This window comes from Leucopleurus acutus (assembly GCF_964270905.1).
Source record: "Leucopleurus acutus genome assembly, chromosome: 10".
Classification (NCBI taxonomy): Eukaryota; Metazoa; Chordata; class Mammalia; order Artiodactyla; family Delphinidae; genus Leucopleurus; species Leucopleurus acutus.
In genome coordinates, this window is record NC_139153.1 from 26,485,608 (window position 1) to 26,503,052 (window position 17,445).

Sequence of the window (17,445 nt, forward strand, 5' to 3'; positions counted from 1 at the left end):
GGTAGTCATATTGACCTGTGTTTGCACACATGAACTCAGAGACACAAGCAACTGATAAAACTGCTTCTGTCTGTGAGGAGTGGGTAGAAAACAGAGGAGTATGGGGGCCAGGGGGACTAAAACTTTTCACCGTATGCCTCTTTATATTCATGTTTCCTTTTTTAGCCAAGTGACTTTATTACCAATCTAAAAAATTAATTAGAAAAAGGAAAACCCAAACCACAAAACCTTTGACAGCCATCCCAACCCCTCCTTAGGGGAAGTGCAATAGTCGTCCCCAGTCACAGCACACAAGCAGTGGACAGAGCTCACAGGAGCTTGCAATGCTCCAGAGGAAGAGCTGGTCTACTTTCACTGCTGCCCAGAGACTCCACACACTGAAGATAACGTACTTCACTGCCAGGCTCAAATCGCACCTCCACTTATCCCGAAGTTAACCACAGTAACTCAAGGGTAAGGGGCTGAGAAGAGTGCTGCCGGGGCTCTTTGCAAAAGGGAGGACTTTCGGCTGAGCCAGTAGGATGGGACCTGGCCGACCTCAAGACCTTCCGTGAGTGCCTCAAAGATGCCACCTGAAGAAGAGCTCTCTTCCGGTTGAAAAGTGCCGAGCCACTCCCGGCAAATCTCAGGGGTGGCCTGCGCCAGGCTCCCCTCACTCCCCTGTCGGCAGCATTTACTCCCTCAAGCACCTGGCCTGGCACCTCTCTTCAAGCTCCTACCTGCCCCAGGCCCGTGTGCCAGCTCATCACTGAGTGGCCCGTCTGTCTCTACCGAATTGACTTTTTCAAAACCAAAGGTCATGTTAACAGAAAGAACAGTTTCCTCCTCAATGGGAGCAAGTGACGGATAAGGCAGTGAGCCTCTGACAGAACAGAGACAGACAGTGGAGTCAACTTCAGGATGTGCTTCTTCAGAGGTTCAGAGCACAAGGAAGAAAACCTCTCCAACGCAAGCCATTAGGAACCGAAACTCTCTCAACCCAAAACACTGGCCATAAACCACTTAGCAACACAATGGGGATAAAAATTCTGAGGACCCTTCTAAACCCTTAGGAGTACATTAAACCCATAGTTCTGTGAGCTCAATGAGCTCTCCAGGTCCCACCAGTAAGAAGCTGAGATTTCATGCATTTTAAAGTTTTCTGATGTGAGGCCACCCCCCAAAGAATCCCAACAAACCATGGCCCAAGTCTGTCTGTGGTTCAGAACACTGTTCCTTCAGAAAGGTTCTTACCTAGGAAGAACCAGGAAGAAACGTGAAATAAAGCAGAGCAACACTGCTGCGGGGCTGGTCTTCACCGTGAACAAGTGCAAGTCCTATCAACGAGCATGGGGATGGTTCTCTGGATTTTGGACTACCCGAGGTCTCTGACAACTCCCTCTGACTATATCAGGCAAGCAAAGCAGAGAGGCAAAAATAGATGTACTCGCAGAGTCCACTCAGGGAGGCACTAATAAATGACGCCCAAATGGAGGGTTTGGGATGACTAAGTATTATCGGACAGCCCCCTTTAGCAAAGCTCAGTGCTTCCCGAAGTAGGTTCCACCAAACGCTAGTCCCCAGGATGCTCCCCTAAAAGAGGTTCCCAGGTCAAAAGAGCCTGGGAGACAGTCCGCATTATACACGATATCCTCTGCTTTGAGAGTTACGACGGACCGTGCCTATTAAAGGCTTTGAGAAGTCCTGCAGTAACAAAAACTATTTTACTTTAGGAAAGGCTGAGCTAATAAACCTTTCGGGCCATGGAACTGTTCTTCCACTTAAAATCATGTTGGGGAAACGGCGTGCATAAGGCCACACGAGATGATCGCCTTACTTTCAACTGTAAACCAGAGCAAATGGCTCCTTTCCCTGAAGCCCTCAGCAGCTCCTCAGTGCCGTCAATCAATTTCAGTGTCACCTGACCTCTCGGATCCCCTCTTGTTCCAGGAGCTTTCTTGCTCTTTCTCAAACAAGCCATGTTCTTTTCTGACTCAAGACCTTTGCACATACGGTTCTCCTTGCCTGGAACCCACTCCTCCCCGCCAGCCCCACGGCTGCTCTCTCTCATCCATTCATCTCAGTTCAAGGGCCCCTTAAGACAGGCTCTCCATGAATCCCTCCATCCTGTTATTTTCCCATCTCAGCTCTTAGGTGGGTGCAGACCCTGGCTCTACCTCTAACGTTCTGTGTGACCTTGCTTCTCAGTTTCATTACCTGTAAAACAGGAATAATCCAGGCCACGTGACACAGCAAGGTGTGAAAACTGTACTTGCTAAGGTGCCTGGCCTACCGTAGTCTCAGTAAGCGCTACAGGTTATTAGCGTTTCTGTTCTCTCCCTTACGACAAGCTATGAGCTCTATGTTCTGTTGACTGGCTTTCGCGTTTCTCCCTGACCTAGAATGTGAGCTCCGTTCATCTGGGAGTCCCTCGGCCTGAAACCCCAGCACCGAGAACAAGACACATTTGCTCCGAGAGTGAGTGGATGAATGATGAGGGCCCTTCCTCCAGGGCTGGTCAAAGGCCATGTGTTCATCTCAGAGACCACTACCTTCATTAAACCAGCCCCATAAGAAACAAAGAGGATGCAGCCCTAACGCGCCACCCGCCCACAGAGGTGGGGGGACGGGCACTCACTTCCACAGCTGCGCGTTCAGATGCTTCTCCACCATGAGGTTGAGGGCGCAGCGAAGCCGGTTCCACCTGGAGTCAAATACGTAATAGCCTCTTCCAATCTGCCGGCTCCCGAATGTGCAAAACTGCAAGAGAGAGAGCACACGCTCGGACTCGCTAACTCCGAGGGCGTGCGGCCCGGGAAGAAGCGGCCAGGACAGACGGCGCTTACTGAGGACCGAGGGCTGTGAAGCACAAGTGTGACAACGCCTGGCCCTGAGTGTCATGGAAGAGAACGGAAAGAGCAGGAGACGCGCCCGACCAAGTGCATGCCGCCTCGGGGCGCCCTGCTCTGAGCTGCACTCGCACCTTGACCTCGCCCCACACGGACCAGAGGGCATGCCCGGGTCCCCGCCGCACCCCCCCCCCCGCAGTGCCCCGTCCCTGCGGCGTGGGGAGGGTTGGCGCGGGGGCGGATGTGGAACTTACAGATGCTGGCTGAGGATGATGACCTGAATAATGACAGTCCAGTTTTTCAACAGACTCTTCTTTGTCATCGCCTTCTCCCTCCTCACTGGATAACCGAGAAGCTGGCTCAGTGGCAGGCAGGGGAGGGTGTGGAGATTCATGGACTGGAGGAGGGTCAATGGGGGCACTCCCACCTTGCTGAGCAGGGCAGCCTGGAGGCCTTGGTGAGTAGAAAGTGCAGCACTGATCAGATCACATCACATGTATGGGAATCAGCCGCCTTAACTCAGATACAACAATGGCTCCACCACTAGCACTAGGGACACAGATGCTGATCCGGGGGGCCTGGGAGTGAAGGGTCCTCTCTCCCGAACCGCGCGATGTCAAATGCAGCTGTCTGCCCAGTCTAACCAAAGTAACTTATAACCACTTCTCTATTCCACAGCCACCTGGTCCGCCTCCTATTCTCCCCAAAGAAGGCGAAATACATGTGGAGTTTAAGAGAATTCTTTCTTTGATTCCTCTTCAAATTTCACCTGGAACTGGGTGACTAAGGCAATCAATGAGGTAATTGGTAATGTGCTCGAAAATAACCTAAGAGGGACAGGAGGTGATAAAAGAAGGCAGCTTTACCATTTTATGTGGGTAATCTAGAGTGTGTAACTCAAGGACAGCAGTGTGCTTTTCCAACACACATAAAGGCCTGGTGTTTCTAGACTTAAGCCTATTTTTTAATAGATGGAAAAACTTTAATGAAATTGGCCAAAGAAAGGACTTGCAAAGGAATCGACAGCCTGGGCCTGGCCACATTCTCGGGCACCTCCTCTGATCACTCCTCCAACCGTGTTGTTCGGAAACCAGGGGGCCCACGTGGGGACAGGCTCACGGGCACGCTCAGGTTTCCAAGACGGAGGCACTTCCACCCCTCACGGGACCATTTCAAGAATCAGACACGTGAGGATAAAAGATTAATTAAGCAAGAGCACCCAAGGGTTGGCACATTCCTAAGCACAAGCCCTCGGCCCAGACTCAAAACCCTCGTTCTCTCTGCCTTTCTTTTTCCCTTCTTTCTGGAAAGTGGGTACAGAGTCCTTTACTTCAACTGGGTTAAATACACAAGCACGCACACACATATATTCAGCCCACCATCACTGTCTCCAAGGGATGTGTCTAAGTTCTGACCTGCTGCTCACTACACAGCTCAAATGACTCCTACACGCTCAGGCCAGAGTCCCAAATGAATGAATGAAAAAACACGCTGTAAATGGATGCTGTAAAGACGCAGGCTGAATGCCTACCCCCAGCAAGAATCCCAACTGCTGTGTTTTGCAAGAAGCGAGATAAATGAATGGGAAATGGCTGCCAAAGCCATGTGAAATGTTCCCGTCACTAACTTGCAGGCAGAAACCGGGCCGCAGCCCTACTCAACAGGGTCAGGAGACACCGAACGCTGAGCAAGGGCAGAACAGATAATTCTAGCTTTACTCTGCTGCTTGCATTTGGCCACAAACAGCCCTGGTTGAAACTCAGTGATGAACGTTCTTTTTTCTTAAAGTAAAACCCCATTAGAGAAACATCTCTTCTCGCAGCGAGCCTGATGTCTGTCCTCGACATCACGATACACCGGGGCTCTACAGTCTGCACGTCTGTTCTCTGAAAGAGGGAGAGAGAGCTGTTGGACGGGGCTTACCTTGGAAGACTGGGGGTGTGAGGTTTAGGTTTACTAGCTACAAAAGGCTTTGATTCGGAAGGAATCACTCCGTGAGAGTTTTGGTGTGGCTCCTGTGAAGTTCTAGGAGGAGTGGGATGCGGGTCCCTGAGAGGCTGCGTTGGTTGCTGAGAGTCCGGATGGCGAATCGATTCCTTTTCCCTGGTTTTGTTTTTGTGCTCGGCTAACAACACATCGAATCGTTTTCTTCTACCCTGGACAGCCCTCCGCTGGGTTAAGGAATGTGTCTACAGACCAAAAACAACAACAACAAAAACAAACAACCAGAAATGGAGGAATCGCAGTCATCACTTTTTCTGCCATACATCCAAAAACACCAATGAAACAGCAATTCGGAGCATTAGCTTAATCAGAGGCTGCTCAGCATCTGACAGGCTAAAAATCTTGAGTATGATTTTTTTTTTTCCTAATAGTTAGAAGCAGATATTCCAGCCTCCAAATGTGTAAGAACCTGGTGATGTTATTTCCACCAGAAGAAAGAAGAAATGTTAAATAACCATGCCACCAGGTATGTAACTGAGGGGCAAACAGTAGATACAAACAGGTAACAGGTCCTCGTGTTTTGTGCAACAGGAACCATTCATTGATCAGAGCTGTTACCAACTCCGCTAGAAAAGCCCCCTTTGGGCCATTTAGAGTTTTGAACGTTAACAGGGGAGAAGCACTTATTCCATAAAATACATATCACAAAGTCTTCTTTCACTAACTGCCAGAGAGTAAAAATTAAACACAACTGTTTCTTTCTTCCTGTGACAATGCCATACAGAGAGAAAGGGGCTCACAGCATCCTGGAGACAGGCCGAGGGAGACCTGGGGGGATTAAAGAGTAGGAGGCCAAAAGAAAGACAGGCTGTGCACAGGAGAAGACGCAAACCAGCATCTGAGTCCCCATCGAAAGACACTCCCTATGGGAATCAAGAAAACGGGATAGGATTTTTGGATCCAGAGACAATGTCTAACCTCAGAATTTAAAAATGGTCACACTCTTTTTACTGGAGTATAACTGCTTTACAATGTTGTGTTAGTTTCTGCTGTACAATGAAGTGAATCAGCTATATGTACACCTAGATCCCCTCCCTCTTGGACCTCCCCAAAACAGTCATTGTTGAGAAATGTGAAATTACTCGAGAAGAAGAATGGTCAAGTAAACCTGACCACTCCATACTGCTTAGGGCCTCCGTCTGTAAAGAAAAAAATGCAAGGAGCCACTAACCACAGCAGCGCCAAATCACACCTCCCAAATATGCGTTCATCTACATAAATCCTTCCCTCTTCTATGTTACAACAATACTACAAATGATACTTTCTGTGTGTTCATTATACACACATTACACAAATGTATTGCTCTACAGGCTTACATTTTCGCTACAATTTAAGGGATTTTAAGGGGAGTTAGGCTTCTAATTCTCTTTTGCGGTTCAATAACATAACCTACGTCCGTACCACATACACTGCAAACTATGTTCGCCCAAAATCTAACCTGGCACAGATAGTTAGAAAACTGTGTTGAAGTTCTTTTTTTAGATTTTACCTGGTTTTCTTTAATATGTAATATATCCACAAGAAAGTAACCCTAAATGAAGACAAGGACCTTTGCTTTGTTCAGTGCTGTACCAACACCTAGTACAGCACCTGGCACGCCATAAACGCTTCAAACAAAAACCAGATAAAAATAATGGCCCCCCAATACACGTTGAATGAACAAACGAATATACATCACTGGGGGTCCACCTGCCTGTCTCTCCAGACAGATGACACAGAAGCCTCTCCTCACCTTTGCGTGTCCCCTGGTGCTTAGAAGACGCGGAAAGACCAAGTGAAGAAAGTAGGCAGAGACGATCAGTATTTTCCCAGCTTGGTTTGAAGAGTACACAGCATTTGCCCTGAGCTCTGAAGAACCTTCCAGCCGCAACCCTGATGCCCCCTCCTCCCCATCAGAACTCTGTCGGGGGCTGCCCAAGGCGCGCAGGATAAAGAGCAGCTGTACGAGGCCCGGGCCCCGCTCGCCCTAACAGCCCCCGCCCCCTGCTCCTCTGGCACCAGGTGCCGCCTCCCCCTCCTGGCTGCCTTTCACACCCTAAGCTGTTTGTCCTGCCCCGTCCCAGAGCCTTCGCAAAGGCTGTCTCCTCTGCCTCTCCCACCCCTTTCTGCCCAGACAAATCATATGGATTTCAGCCCAGTGTTCCCACAGCAAAGGAGCCTTCCCTGACTCAGTTCCCCTAGTGAAGGCTGTCATTATACAGGCCTCTCTTTTTTTATTACCCCTCAGTGGTAACTTTTACAGTTACTTGAGTCATTACCAAGTTAATCTTCATCTCTTCCATTAGACTGTAAGCCCCAAAAGGGCAGGAGCCACGCCTTGATTTTGTTCAAGCCTGTATCCTCTGAGGCCCAGAAGGAGGTCTGTGCCCGCAGATGTGTGCAGTAAATGCTCCTACCCTGAGAGGAACCCACATCTACTTGCATGGAAGGCACAGAGGACACAGAACAGAACACTGGACAGATGAGGAAGTGAGGAGGGGACAGTGAGGGTGGCAGGCAGACGACAGAGGGACAGGAGTGGGCAGCAGCAGATGCCCTGACAGCTAAGAGAACGGACAACGTCCTCAGTCTAAGACAGGAGAGATCTGGGCAGCAGCGTGGGGGACATTCAGCTGGGTCCTTTGACACGCAAGACCCGCCGCTTGCATGTCAAGCATTCCAGTGTGTTTACTGGCCCACCGCTGAATGGATTCGGGCCGCAACAGAGGCAAGCAGAGGGAGAAGCACTGACAAACAGAACACGGGAAGAAAGTAAGGGTGTTCTGTGCAAGTGCAGGCCAGCCACAATGCTGCATGTTCTGCCAGCTCTATGCCGAACTCATGGCACGCCTGGATGGAGATGCATACTAATGCAAAGACAGGCTTAGCACCCTGCTACAGATGGTAATGACACCCTTAACAGGACACATGGAGAGCATACACGACTTAAAAAGGAAGATGCGAGAAAAATGCAGGATCGACACAAAGCCAATGAAGGTTCAGGAAGAAGGCTGGTCAAATTCCTTGTGGATTCGGAGTTGATAAAGCTTTTGGTTCACCAGCATGCCTCACAGACGATTAAAAAAGAGCACCCTGGGTAAAGCTAGCATCCTTCATTGACCACACGTGTCACAATACTGAGAAATCTGTGTTTCTGAGAGCCAGGTAGGCAGGAAGAGAGCAGAGAGGGGTTGGCAGTGTGACATGGCGTGGAGCAGGGCTGAGGCACACACTCACAAGTTCCCTCAGGGGCAGCTGAACAGGACATGATTCTACAGAGCTCAACTGGCTACCGTCAAACAACACACCACTCGATGTGTTCAGTTAATATTATATAAAACAAAGCAATCTGTCCTGAGGAGTTTTTAACCTAGAGATTCAATGGTGCAACTGGAGTGGGGATGACCATCTACCTCTGAAATAAAATGCAAAATTCAGAATACATATGTGTATATATGTCTTCCTCTGGGAAGAGAATCCATAATTCTTTAAAAATTAGGTATTTAAAGGTGCTTTTGACCAACCTAGTTCCTCACAAGATTCAGTACCATTGTTGCAAGATAAAATCCACACGCTAAAATTAAATTAGAAATTGAAATTAAAATAAGAACTACCGAGAAATAACATTTCCCGTTTCTGAAGATTTTAACATTCCTCTACTGTTTAGGGCTGGAGTGGAGTCTGAATTTCTTTATTCAAACATAATCTTTGGTAAAACTTAAAATAATACATCAAAAATTTTATTAAGTTTTAGAGAACAACACTAATTTTTAACCTCCTCCTCCAAACAAGTGTTTTAAAATTACTTCAAGGCAATGAGTCTTAATACTTTTTGAACCCTTCTGCACGGTGGCTGGGGACATAAGCATATATGCTCATTTATGAAGGGGGTCTACTGAAGCCAGAGGCCACCCCCATGTCAACCCTTATTTTATAGCAAATATACCGCCTTCTCACTAGCATACTGGCATTTCAAAGGAAAACTCAGGATAGAAAGGGGAAATCTTTACATTTTCTTGGGTTTTACATATACATTAGATTATGTGGTACCTAGCATTTTTTTTAGAACTAAAAAAATAAAGCTATCTCAAAGTCACAGATATTTTTAAAGTAGCTGTAAAGCTGAAGAACCAGAGATAACACAAACATTTTAAGAATATTCACATATATGCAAAGGAAATGTCTGGACTCATTCCAAGTCAGTACAATTTAAACCACAGTAAAGGGGAGCCTCTCAAATTAAATTTCTATGAGGAAATATTAAAAGGCTTTGAAAATAACAGATTGATTAGGGAAAAAACACCATTCCCCTGCATACAGTAAGGCTCACTGAAGGCAAAACCCCTCTTAAGATAGCAGTTTATAACAACAGGCTCCACGTTTTCTGAACTTGAGGCATTCATTCTTCATCAAAACGGAGTCATTCCCTCACTTAAAAATTCAGAACAACCCTCAGAACAGATGCCCTGTGAGTGAGAGACACTTGGGGCGCAGTGCTGTGCAGCCCAGGTCCCCAAGCTTCCTGGAGCATCGGGCTCTGCCCAGGAGCCCCCCTACCTTGCATGTCAAAGATCGGGTGCAGGGCTTCTTGGTGTCGAGATCGATGACCCCACAGTGGATGTCAGGATCAAACTCCCTTTCTGTCAAAAGCACATAGACATTACAATGTCAAACGCTGCTTCATTTATTTTGAAAATAAGAAAATAGGAGAAATCTGAGATTCTCCTATCTCAGACCAATTATAACTTGAAGCAAATCTACCACATTATCAATAAATATAAAATACACAATGTACGAGCGCCACAAAAAAGCCATGACATCTCTAAGAGAGTGGGGACTTTCGCCACCAGATGACAGGAAAGAGACTGTTTAAGCCAGCATTACTCATTACTCCATTTAGGAATGGAAAACTAAACAGTAGCTAGAAAGTAGCTAGAAAGCTACTTTTACGTCACCTACCCACACGCGTGCACTTTAAAACCAAGAATGAAGAGCTCGAAGACACTACTTAAGGAACTTCATCCTTAAGCTGAAGTTGGCCAGTTTTAAAAAAAGGACTTACAGATAACGGTTGATTTGCTCTCCCAAGAATGCCCAATTAATACAGAAAGGAATACTGAGAGAAAATGTGAAGTTACCTGATAATCTCTTATTTAAAAATTTCCTGTTATTGGAGTTATCTTCTGACTTCTTTTCCAGCGTAGGCGGTGCAGGAAGCCCTTTGCCATTCAGAATCTGTCCAGGCGAAGGCAAGGTTGGCTTTGGTATTGAGGGGCAGTTAAGGCCAGGCTTGACTGAGGAACTCACAGCAGCAGGACAGGCTGGCCCTACCGCAGATTTCAGTAGTGTGCCATCCATCTTCGGAGGAATCTTTTCCACTTTGACAGAGGGCGTCATGCTGTCGTAGGGGGAAGTGAGAACACCAGCACCTGAGTGCCCCAGCAGCCCAGGGTGACTGGTGAGCCAGAGGGACGAGGGCAGAGCCTGGGTCTACCTGTGCACCGTGCAGAGCTAGGCTCCCAAAGGTACATTACGAAAATTTGTTAGGGCTGCGCAGAAAACTCAGTAAGACTTTTACTCAGTCTGTAAGCCCTTCTGGAGAGGCAGAAAGCTCCAAAGGAACCATCAAATTTACCTGGTCTATCGTCATTCCCGTTACCCAATGTAATTCCTGCAAGAAGCAAAATATGAAAAGGTCTAAAAGGACCAAAGACTACTGCAGGACCTTTAGAGGATATCTTTTGAGAGCTGTCATTTTTAAGAAATGATCCATCAAAATAAAGTAAAATGAGTGAGCAGAGAAAAGAACAACTGAAATTAGAGAACATTTCCAAGAAACGTCACTAAGGACTTGGAAGAACTCAAATGTGCCTAACAATGTATCTCCAAGAAGAGGCTCTCTGCCTCTGTCAATGAGGAAGACCAATGTTTAATTAGGATACGATGTGTCAGTGAAGTGGTAATTCTCCAGTCCCTGAAAAAGGTTTCTCTATAGGAGCCTGGAATCTTAGTGCCTGACACTCAGCTGGTGAGCACTGAATACCTGTATCACTAACCAAGAACTGACTTTTTTCTGGAATCTTACTGATACTGTCATTTGGGTGGCAAATGTTGGTACGAAGCTAACAGTTAGCCTGGTCCCCGTCTAGAGCCCAGCTACAAATAAAGAAGATTTGGACTGATGAGGTTTTATACACTTTGCCCAGTGGCGTCAGTGCTCTAACAGCTGGTAAGCGGGCGAATGGCTTACACACTGTACTGGCATTTTCTTTGGCTCTCTGACAGCTCCAGGAATGAAAGCCAAGCTTCCTGTACTTGCACTTCTGACAGATGAGCAGAGGCTGCGGGCTTAACAACCAGGACAAATAGCACCAAACAGCTGTACCTGGAACAGCCCGAGAGCAGCAGAGACACTGCAAGATGCCACGGCCTCTCCCAGCTGGCAGGGTCCGTGCGCAAGAGCAGGTGCTGGCCGTTGCCCGAAGATTAACCAGGTTATCAGACCTTGGGACTGCGATGTGTGGCATACCCTCCGAAAGGGAGGCAGGCCAGGGAAAAGCCACCTGCCACCAAGGCCGAAGCATGCCGTGATGGGGCAAGATATATTTCCACGGGAGTGCACGGCTGCTCCCTCATGTCACCCACAAAGAGCCTGCCAGCCTACAGGCCCACCAGGGAAGCTCGTCAAGGCCTTGCCTGGTGGTGTGAACTTCTTCCAGTCTCCCCTCATCAGGGCTTGGATGTGAACCCAAGACTGGGGGTGGGAGGAAGCACTGCTTCCCTATTTGCTGTGCAGGCCCCAGAAAATCCTAGAACAGCTTCTGGGGATCTCTTCACCTTTTTATTCCTACTGTCATCCTCAGCGGCGGCACCAGCATCCGTTCCTTTAAGGTCTCCTGTGGGCCGGACACTAGCCAGGTGCTTGAGTCTAATACATGAATCCTGCCACCCCCACTAACCCTGCACAGGGGCCGTTATCTCAGACTCTGAGATAAACAGGGCCTTGGCCAGGCCCCTCAGCTAGGAAATGATAGAGGCGGGATTTGAACCCCAGGCCTGTTTGACCTGAGGGGGCCGTGGCTAAAGTTCTTCAATCTTATCACGCTTCCCTCTCCTTACCCAGAAAATGGAGATAACAGCAATACCTATTTCAAAGGGTTGTTGTGATAAGTAAATGACAATACACTTAGCTAAATTTCAATAGCTGGCACACAAGAAAGGATCAATAGATAAGTATTATTATTGCTATTATGATTCTATAAAGTCTCCCAAGGTATAATAGGGAAACAAAAAGAAACAACAACATATATTTGAATTTTCCCCAAAGTGGGCTCTCTTTCACATTATGCACATACACTCTCAGATGCTACTCGTGTACACAGTTCCACTTCTGGCAGGTGAGCTTTAAGAACCCTCTGGGCCATACTCACATTCTACCATGGGGGACTCTATTTTGCTGAATGGGATGCATTGGCCTGTTCCCCCTGAGCTGCAGTTTCTCTTTGGGCGATTTCAACAACTTGGAACTTAACGAGGATGCACTTAGAACACCTCCACTGGAAGAACGGCTGCTTCCACTTCCACTGCCTCCTTTGCTTTTGGACAGAGAAGGGAAGAAGGAAAATACTGAAGTGGGAGGAACGGCCAAAGAAGGCTTGCTGGATGAGCTATGTCTTCTTTCTGAAAAGGAACACAAAAGGGGCGGGGGGTGGGGGGGGGAAAGACACTGTTTCAGGCAAGTCTCCAATGGAACCCTGCAGGAGTCCCCGGAAATCAACACATTTAGGTTCAAATACGTGTCACTAAGTGAAAATATATTAAACTCAGCAGCTTTCAGAAATGGCTTATCTAGACCCCACAGACTTATTCTGGATTCTAGGAACTGGTCCTTCTGCTTAGGAAACGTCTCGGCATGAAGAGGTTTATCATACATAGACAACCATTAGGAAACAGACATTCTAACCCTGAGAAGAGTGAGTTTTGCATTTTAGAAATGAACCTCACTGCAACCTGTAGTCAGAGAGGGGAAAAGTATTCATTCATCTGCAGAGCTCTGCTAATTGCCACTGCACGGAATTCTTTCTTCCTTTGTAGCGTAGTACCTCTCCAATTTTCAAAACAGCAAAATGTTAAGAAACAAGTTGTACCTTAATTTTTTTTTTTTGTCACTACCCACCAGTATATGACACCAAATAAGAATGTTTCTAGGGTTATCTTATCGTTCCCTAAGAATCTGTGCTGAAATTTTCCAGTGAATCACTTCACTCCCCGCTCCCAACGCCCCCCCCCCTTTTAAATAATCTCACTTGACTACAGATGGCACAGCTCTTGTTCACACCATAGGATGCCAAAGGCGCAAGACAAAAATACCACAAATAGCTAAGCCTGCTTTTTATACCAGGAAGTAATTCATGGTTAAGTAAGGACTACTCAGGCTTAACTGAAAGTAAGTCTATCCACTAGAGAATCAGGTTTTCTCAGAGTAAGGCAACCCACACTAAATAAATCGAGAGCTGTTGAAGAATGTTACCATCGGAAACAATTAAATTACTTAGTAACTTTATCTACTTAAGTACCTCAAGCTGGTAGCTTCAGTAGTTGCCTTTAGTTGAACTTGTAATTTAAAATACGTTTGCTTTACTCTTAAGTTTTAAAATGTATGTGATCCAACATTTATTTATCACAATATGGAAGCTATATGAGTATTTTTTAAATTAAGCATATTAGAATCAATTTGACTACAACCATCATGTAAAGGATTTATTTCCAAAGGTCCTTTTAAATCAGTCCTGAGACTCTCTGTGAAGCTGTGCTGACTTATTCCCAGGAGGGCAATAGCTCAATGACGCTGTATGAGGTACTAAAGAGCCTGCTCTACACCAGGACAAAATCATTATGCTATCTACAGGCAGAATTCAAATTCTCCAACTAGACCACACAAAGGCTACAAGCAGGTTAGGAAGGCTAAACTGATAGTAATTTATAAGTGCCTGCTGCTTCCCCCCACCCCCGCCAGATATGAAAGTAGTGTGTAAGGGAGGGAAAGCTAAAATAACAAGTTTAATAATTTTCCAAATTTGGCACCTGAGGTTTTCTTTAAAAAAAATTAGTTTCCTTCTCTTCCGTGATCCCAAAACACTCTGAATATACTTTCAAGCATCAGCACTTGTCAGCCAGGACTGTAAAAATCTGTCTCCCGTTCTGCCGACTCCCTTGGATGGTGGAGCTTCCTGTCTCGGTCATCTGCCCCGACAGCGTGGCACAGAGTAGGCCTTCAATTAACATTTGCCCGATCGGTACGGCTCTTCTTATGAAGACAGTGATTTTCAAATGGTCCTAGAGCAGTGGTTCTCAACCTTGGCTACACATCGGCATAATCTAATGAGCTTAAAAAATACTGATGCCTCAGTCCCACCTTCAAAGATTCTGATTCTGATTTTTCTGTGGCCTGGGCATCCAGACTTTTACAAACTCTTCTGTGTGATTCCACTGCGCAGTCAATGGTGAGAGCCTACCCTAGACGAGGCTAATGCCTCAAGAACCATTAACCACAGCTGAGTAAATTACCATCTCTATGGCACTGAGAACACTGCCGGGCACGTGGCACTATATACCAGGGTTTGTTAAATGAAGCTCACCGCTACTACTTGTCCTCAACTAGTGTTTTCCAAACTTCCCTCAACTGCAAACTATTTTCATCATTCTTACCAAAGACACATAAAATACTATTTTTTACTCAACACTTTTATTCAAATTATCAACTCTACTGTTCCTTCCTCCTCCTCAATCTAATACTCACCAGTCTTTCACGGGGACAGCATTGGTATTTTGGACACAACAATCCTTGTACAGGATTTCAGGGTGGTTAGAATTCCTGTCCCCCAGCCCTTAATCACCAGCAAGTAGTGCCCCTCTATCAGGGGCAACCTGAAACTACCCCCAATCTGTTTTCAGATGGCCCAACTTTGTGAAGCAGGGTACCATACCACTCTCAGTGTTTTCCAGAACTCTTATTGTTTTCCAAAACAATAGCATCTATAAAACAACAGGTTTCAAAAGTGTGTAATATATATCTCTGATATACATTAAAATTATTAAATATTTAAATTAAAATGTTCAGCCACAAAAATCACCCCCAGTGGCAGTGTACTAAAGGAATAATTACCATGTCTGTGGTACAAAGAGGGGGAAAAATTCCAACCAAAACTTTGACTTCTAGGAAATACACTCTTTTTACTATTTGGGGGGTATCAGAATTCTCAAGCAGGTGTCTCAGAGTAAAAGTGATATATTTTCTCTGATATCAAATGATGTAAAGAAAATTCTCAATCGAATTAAACATAGTTCACTGTAATGCTTGTTTTGAAAACGTAAACTTATTCCGAAGTCACTGACCTACTAAGGAACAATTTGAGCAAAAAGAACTTTTGTATTTCCTTCTGCAAGATTTCATCGGCAAGAAGCACTAGGCAAATGCAGAAAACCACACCTGGCTAAACTGAGCCACGTGGGAATAAAAGCTCACACCCTCAGCCTGCCCAGCCACCCCCCCCGCCCCGCCCCCAAACATCCACCATCCACCTCAGTTCACCATGGACCTTAGGAGCCACACCATGTGCTACACCTTTTCCTCGATATCAGATAATCTTCCTTCCACCACTTCACAATAACTTACAAACTGAAACCCTTCCGACACCTACCTGCAAAAGCACGTCAGGTTGTTTTCAAGGAAAACTGTCATGTTAGAATGAATATTTATGTATTTTTTAAACCATTTAATACACATAAAACTGTGCTACCATTCTTGTTAGGTTCCTATCTTTTTCTGGGTGTCACTGATAAAGTTTTGGGTGTTGTACCCATTATCCCATTTTTCTAATGAGTCTCCTATGGTTTTTATTACATCATTTTGCATAATGCAGTAATTTCTTAGGAATGTGTGCTGTCTTATGGCAGAACTGGCTGCAACTTCCAGTCTGCCCTTTCAATTTTTTCTTTCTTTTTTTTTTTAGCTGCACCGAGTGGCATGTGGGATCTTAGTTCCCTGACCAAGGATCGAACCAGAGCCCCCTGAAGTGCAAGCGCGGAGTCCTAACCACTGGGCCACCAGGGAAGTCCCTGTCCTTTCAATTTTCTATCCCCATCATAGTCCACTTTCCCTGTTTTCTTCTGTTAATGCTTTTTTTTTTCCTGAGTTGTCTATTAACTCTTTGATATGGGATTTTGCATTAGAAAATCAAGAGTGAAAGCTTTCTAACATTAAAGGTCAGCTGATATATCAATAACATTTCAGAAAAGTTGTACTTTCTACTGCAACAATAAAAGCTATTTAAAAACTAAGAATGGCAATCCATCATGTGAACTTCTTTCATTCACTAGAACTTGAAACAGACTGCGTGCGTGCGTGCGTGCGTGCAACTGTGATTCTGGCTGAAAAGTGCCAGCTCAAATCCCTGTCATGCTGCTGAATTAAGTTGTTCCTTCACATCATGGTCTGGTAACTCATTCTCTGGAAAGGGTGGCATTTGGCTTTCCCTTCACGAGAAAGCAAAGAAGAAAACACAAATTAAATTATAGTTGAGTTGGACTCTCCCCAACCTTTCACACTGGGCCCCTATTTTTCTTAAGATTTTAAACTGGGCTTCCAGTTTTAAAAAAGTGTTTGTTTCCAGATCAAAAGGGAAACGGGCAAGTTATGGGTAGGGTTAGGGACCTTATATTAAGTGGACAAACTGGTGGCCAGATGCTAAGCATAACTGAAGTGTGGTTTGGTGAGGAGTCCAAGTTGAGTTTTCAAAGCACTCCTCTCTCCAGGGTCTGGCACCAGCCCAGAGAAAGCACACTCTGTCCCTGAATGAGCAGGGCACTGTGAATGGCTCCAGCAAGCAGGAGAGACAGGCAGACCAACAGACAGACAAACACAGATACAGTGAAAAGACAGAGCAGAGACAGAAGGACAGACACGGGTGAGTGTGCGGTGTATGTGTGGCAGTGCTGGGGTTGGGGGCGGGGGGGACCACAGAGACAGATCTGGAAACAGAGACAGGGAGAAAGAGACAGAGCAAGAGATGGATGCATCGGGCTTTCTTCCCTTGTGGCTTGAGCATGTGATACCACTGCAGGCAAGGGTAGGATTCCGAGGTGGCCAGGGGAGAGGACAGCTTTCAGTCTTCCAAAATAGAAAGCAACCAAGAACACTGAGCTTATAATTGTGGATTCATGCTGAGGTTTAAAAATATATATATATGTAAGTGTTGACACCTAGGTACAAACCAAAAAGGAGTTCAAAGCAAATAATTAGATCTTTTAAAGGCATATACATTGCTTTGAAATAAAAAACTAAAGATAACTTATATAACGTGTAAGTGTCAAAGTTAGGACACAAACCTAAAATGCAGTCAAAAGCACACTGTCACTTCAAATCATTCATGCTTGAAAAAAATCTAGAAAAATATTTGTCAAACTTTTTTTAAGTGGTTATCCCTGGGACTGTAGGTCTATTTTTGAAAAACTTCTGCACAATGTTTAATTTTTCTACAACAAATATGGTTTACTTGCTTATTAAATACATACTTTTAAAGAGAGAGATCATTTGGTGTTCTGGCCTCAATTTCACACATGCCAAAATAATGCA

The 17,445-nt window shown here is 45.7% G+C and overlaps 1 protein-coding gene across 3 annotated transcripts in view; it reads right to left on the bottom strand.

The window, feature by feature from the left end:
* ATXN7 (ataxin 7) overlaps positions 1-17,445 on the bottom strand; it is a gene marked incomplete at its 3' end in the record, with an annotated part of 129,206 nt that overhangs the window by 9,401 nt on the left and 102,360 nt on the right. For all 3 annotated transcript variants that reach the window (XM_082848887.1, XM_082848885.1, XM_082848886.1), the window contains exons 6-11: positions 12,242-12,491; positions 9,950-10,209; positions 9,369-9,451; positions 4,752-5,017; positions 3,083-3,281; positions 2,618-2,739 (exon numbers count right to left, since the gene is read on the bottom strand). In XM_082848887.1, the coding sequence (XP_082705013.1) occupies positions 2,618-2,739; positions 3,083-3,281; positions 4,752-5,017; positions 9,369-9,451; positions 9,950-10,209; positions 12,242-12,491 (1,180 nt within the window). The remainder of the gene's footprint in view (positions 1-2,617; positions 2,740-3,082; positions 3,282-4,751; positions 5,018-9,368; positions 9,452-9,949; positions 10,210-12,241; positions 12,492-17,445) is intronic.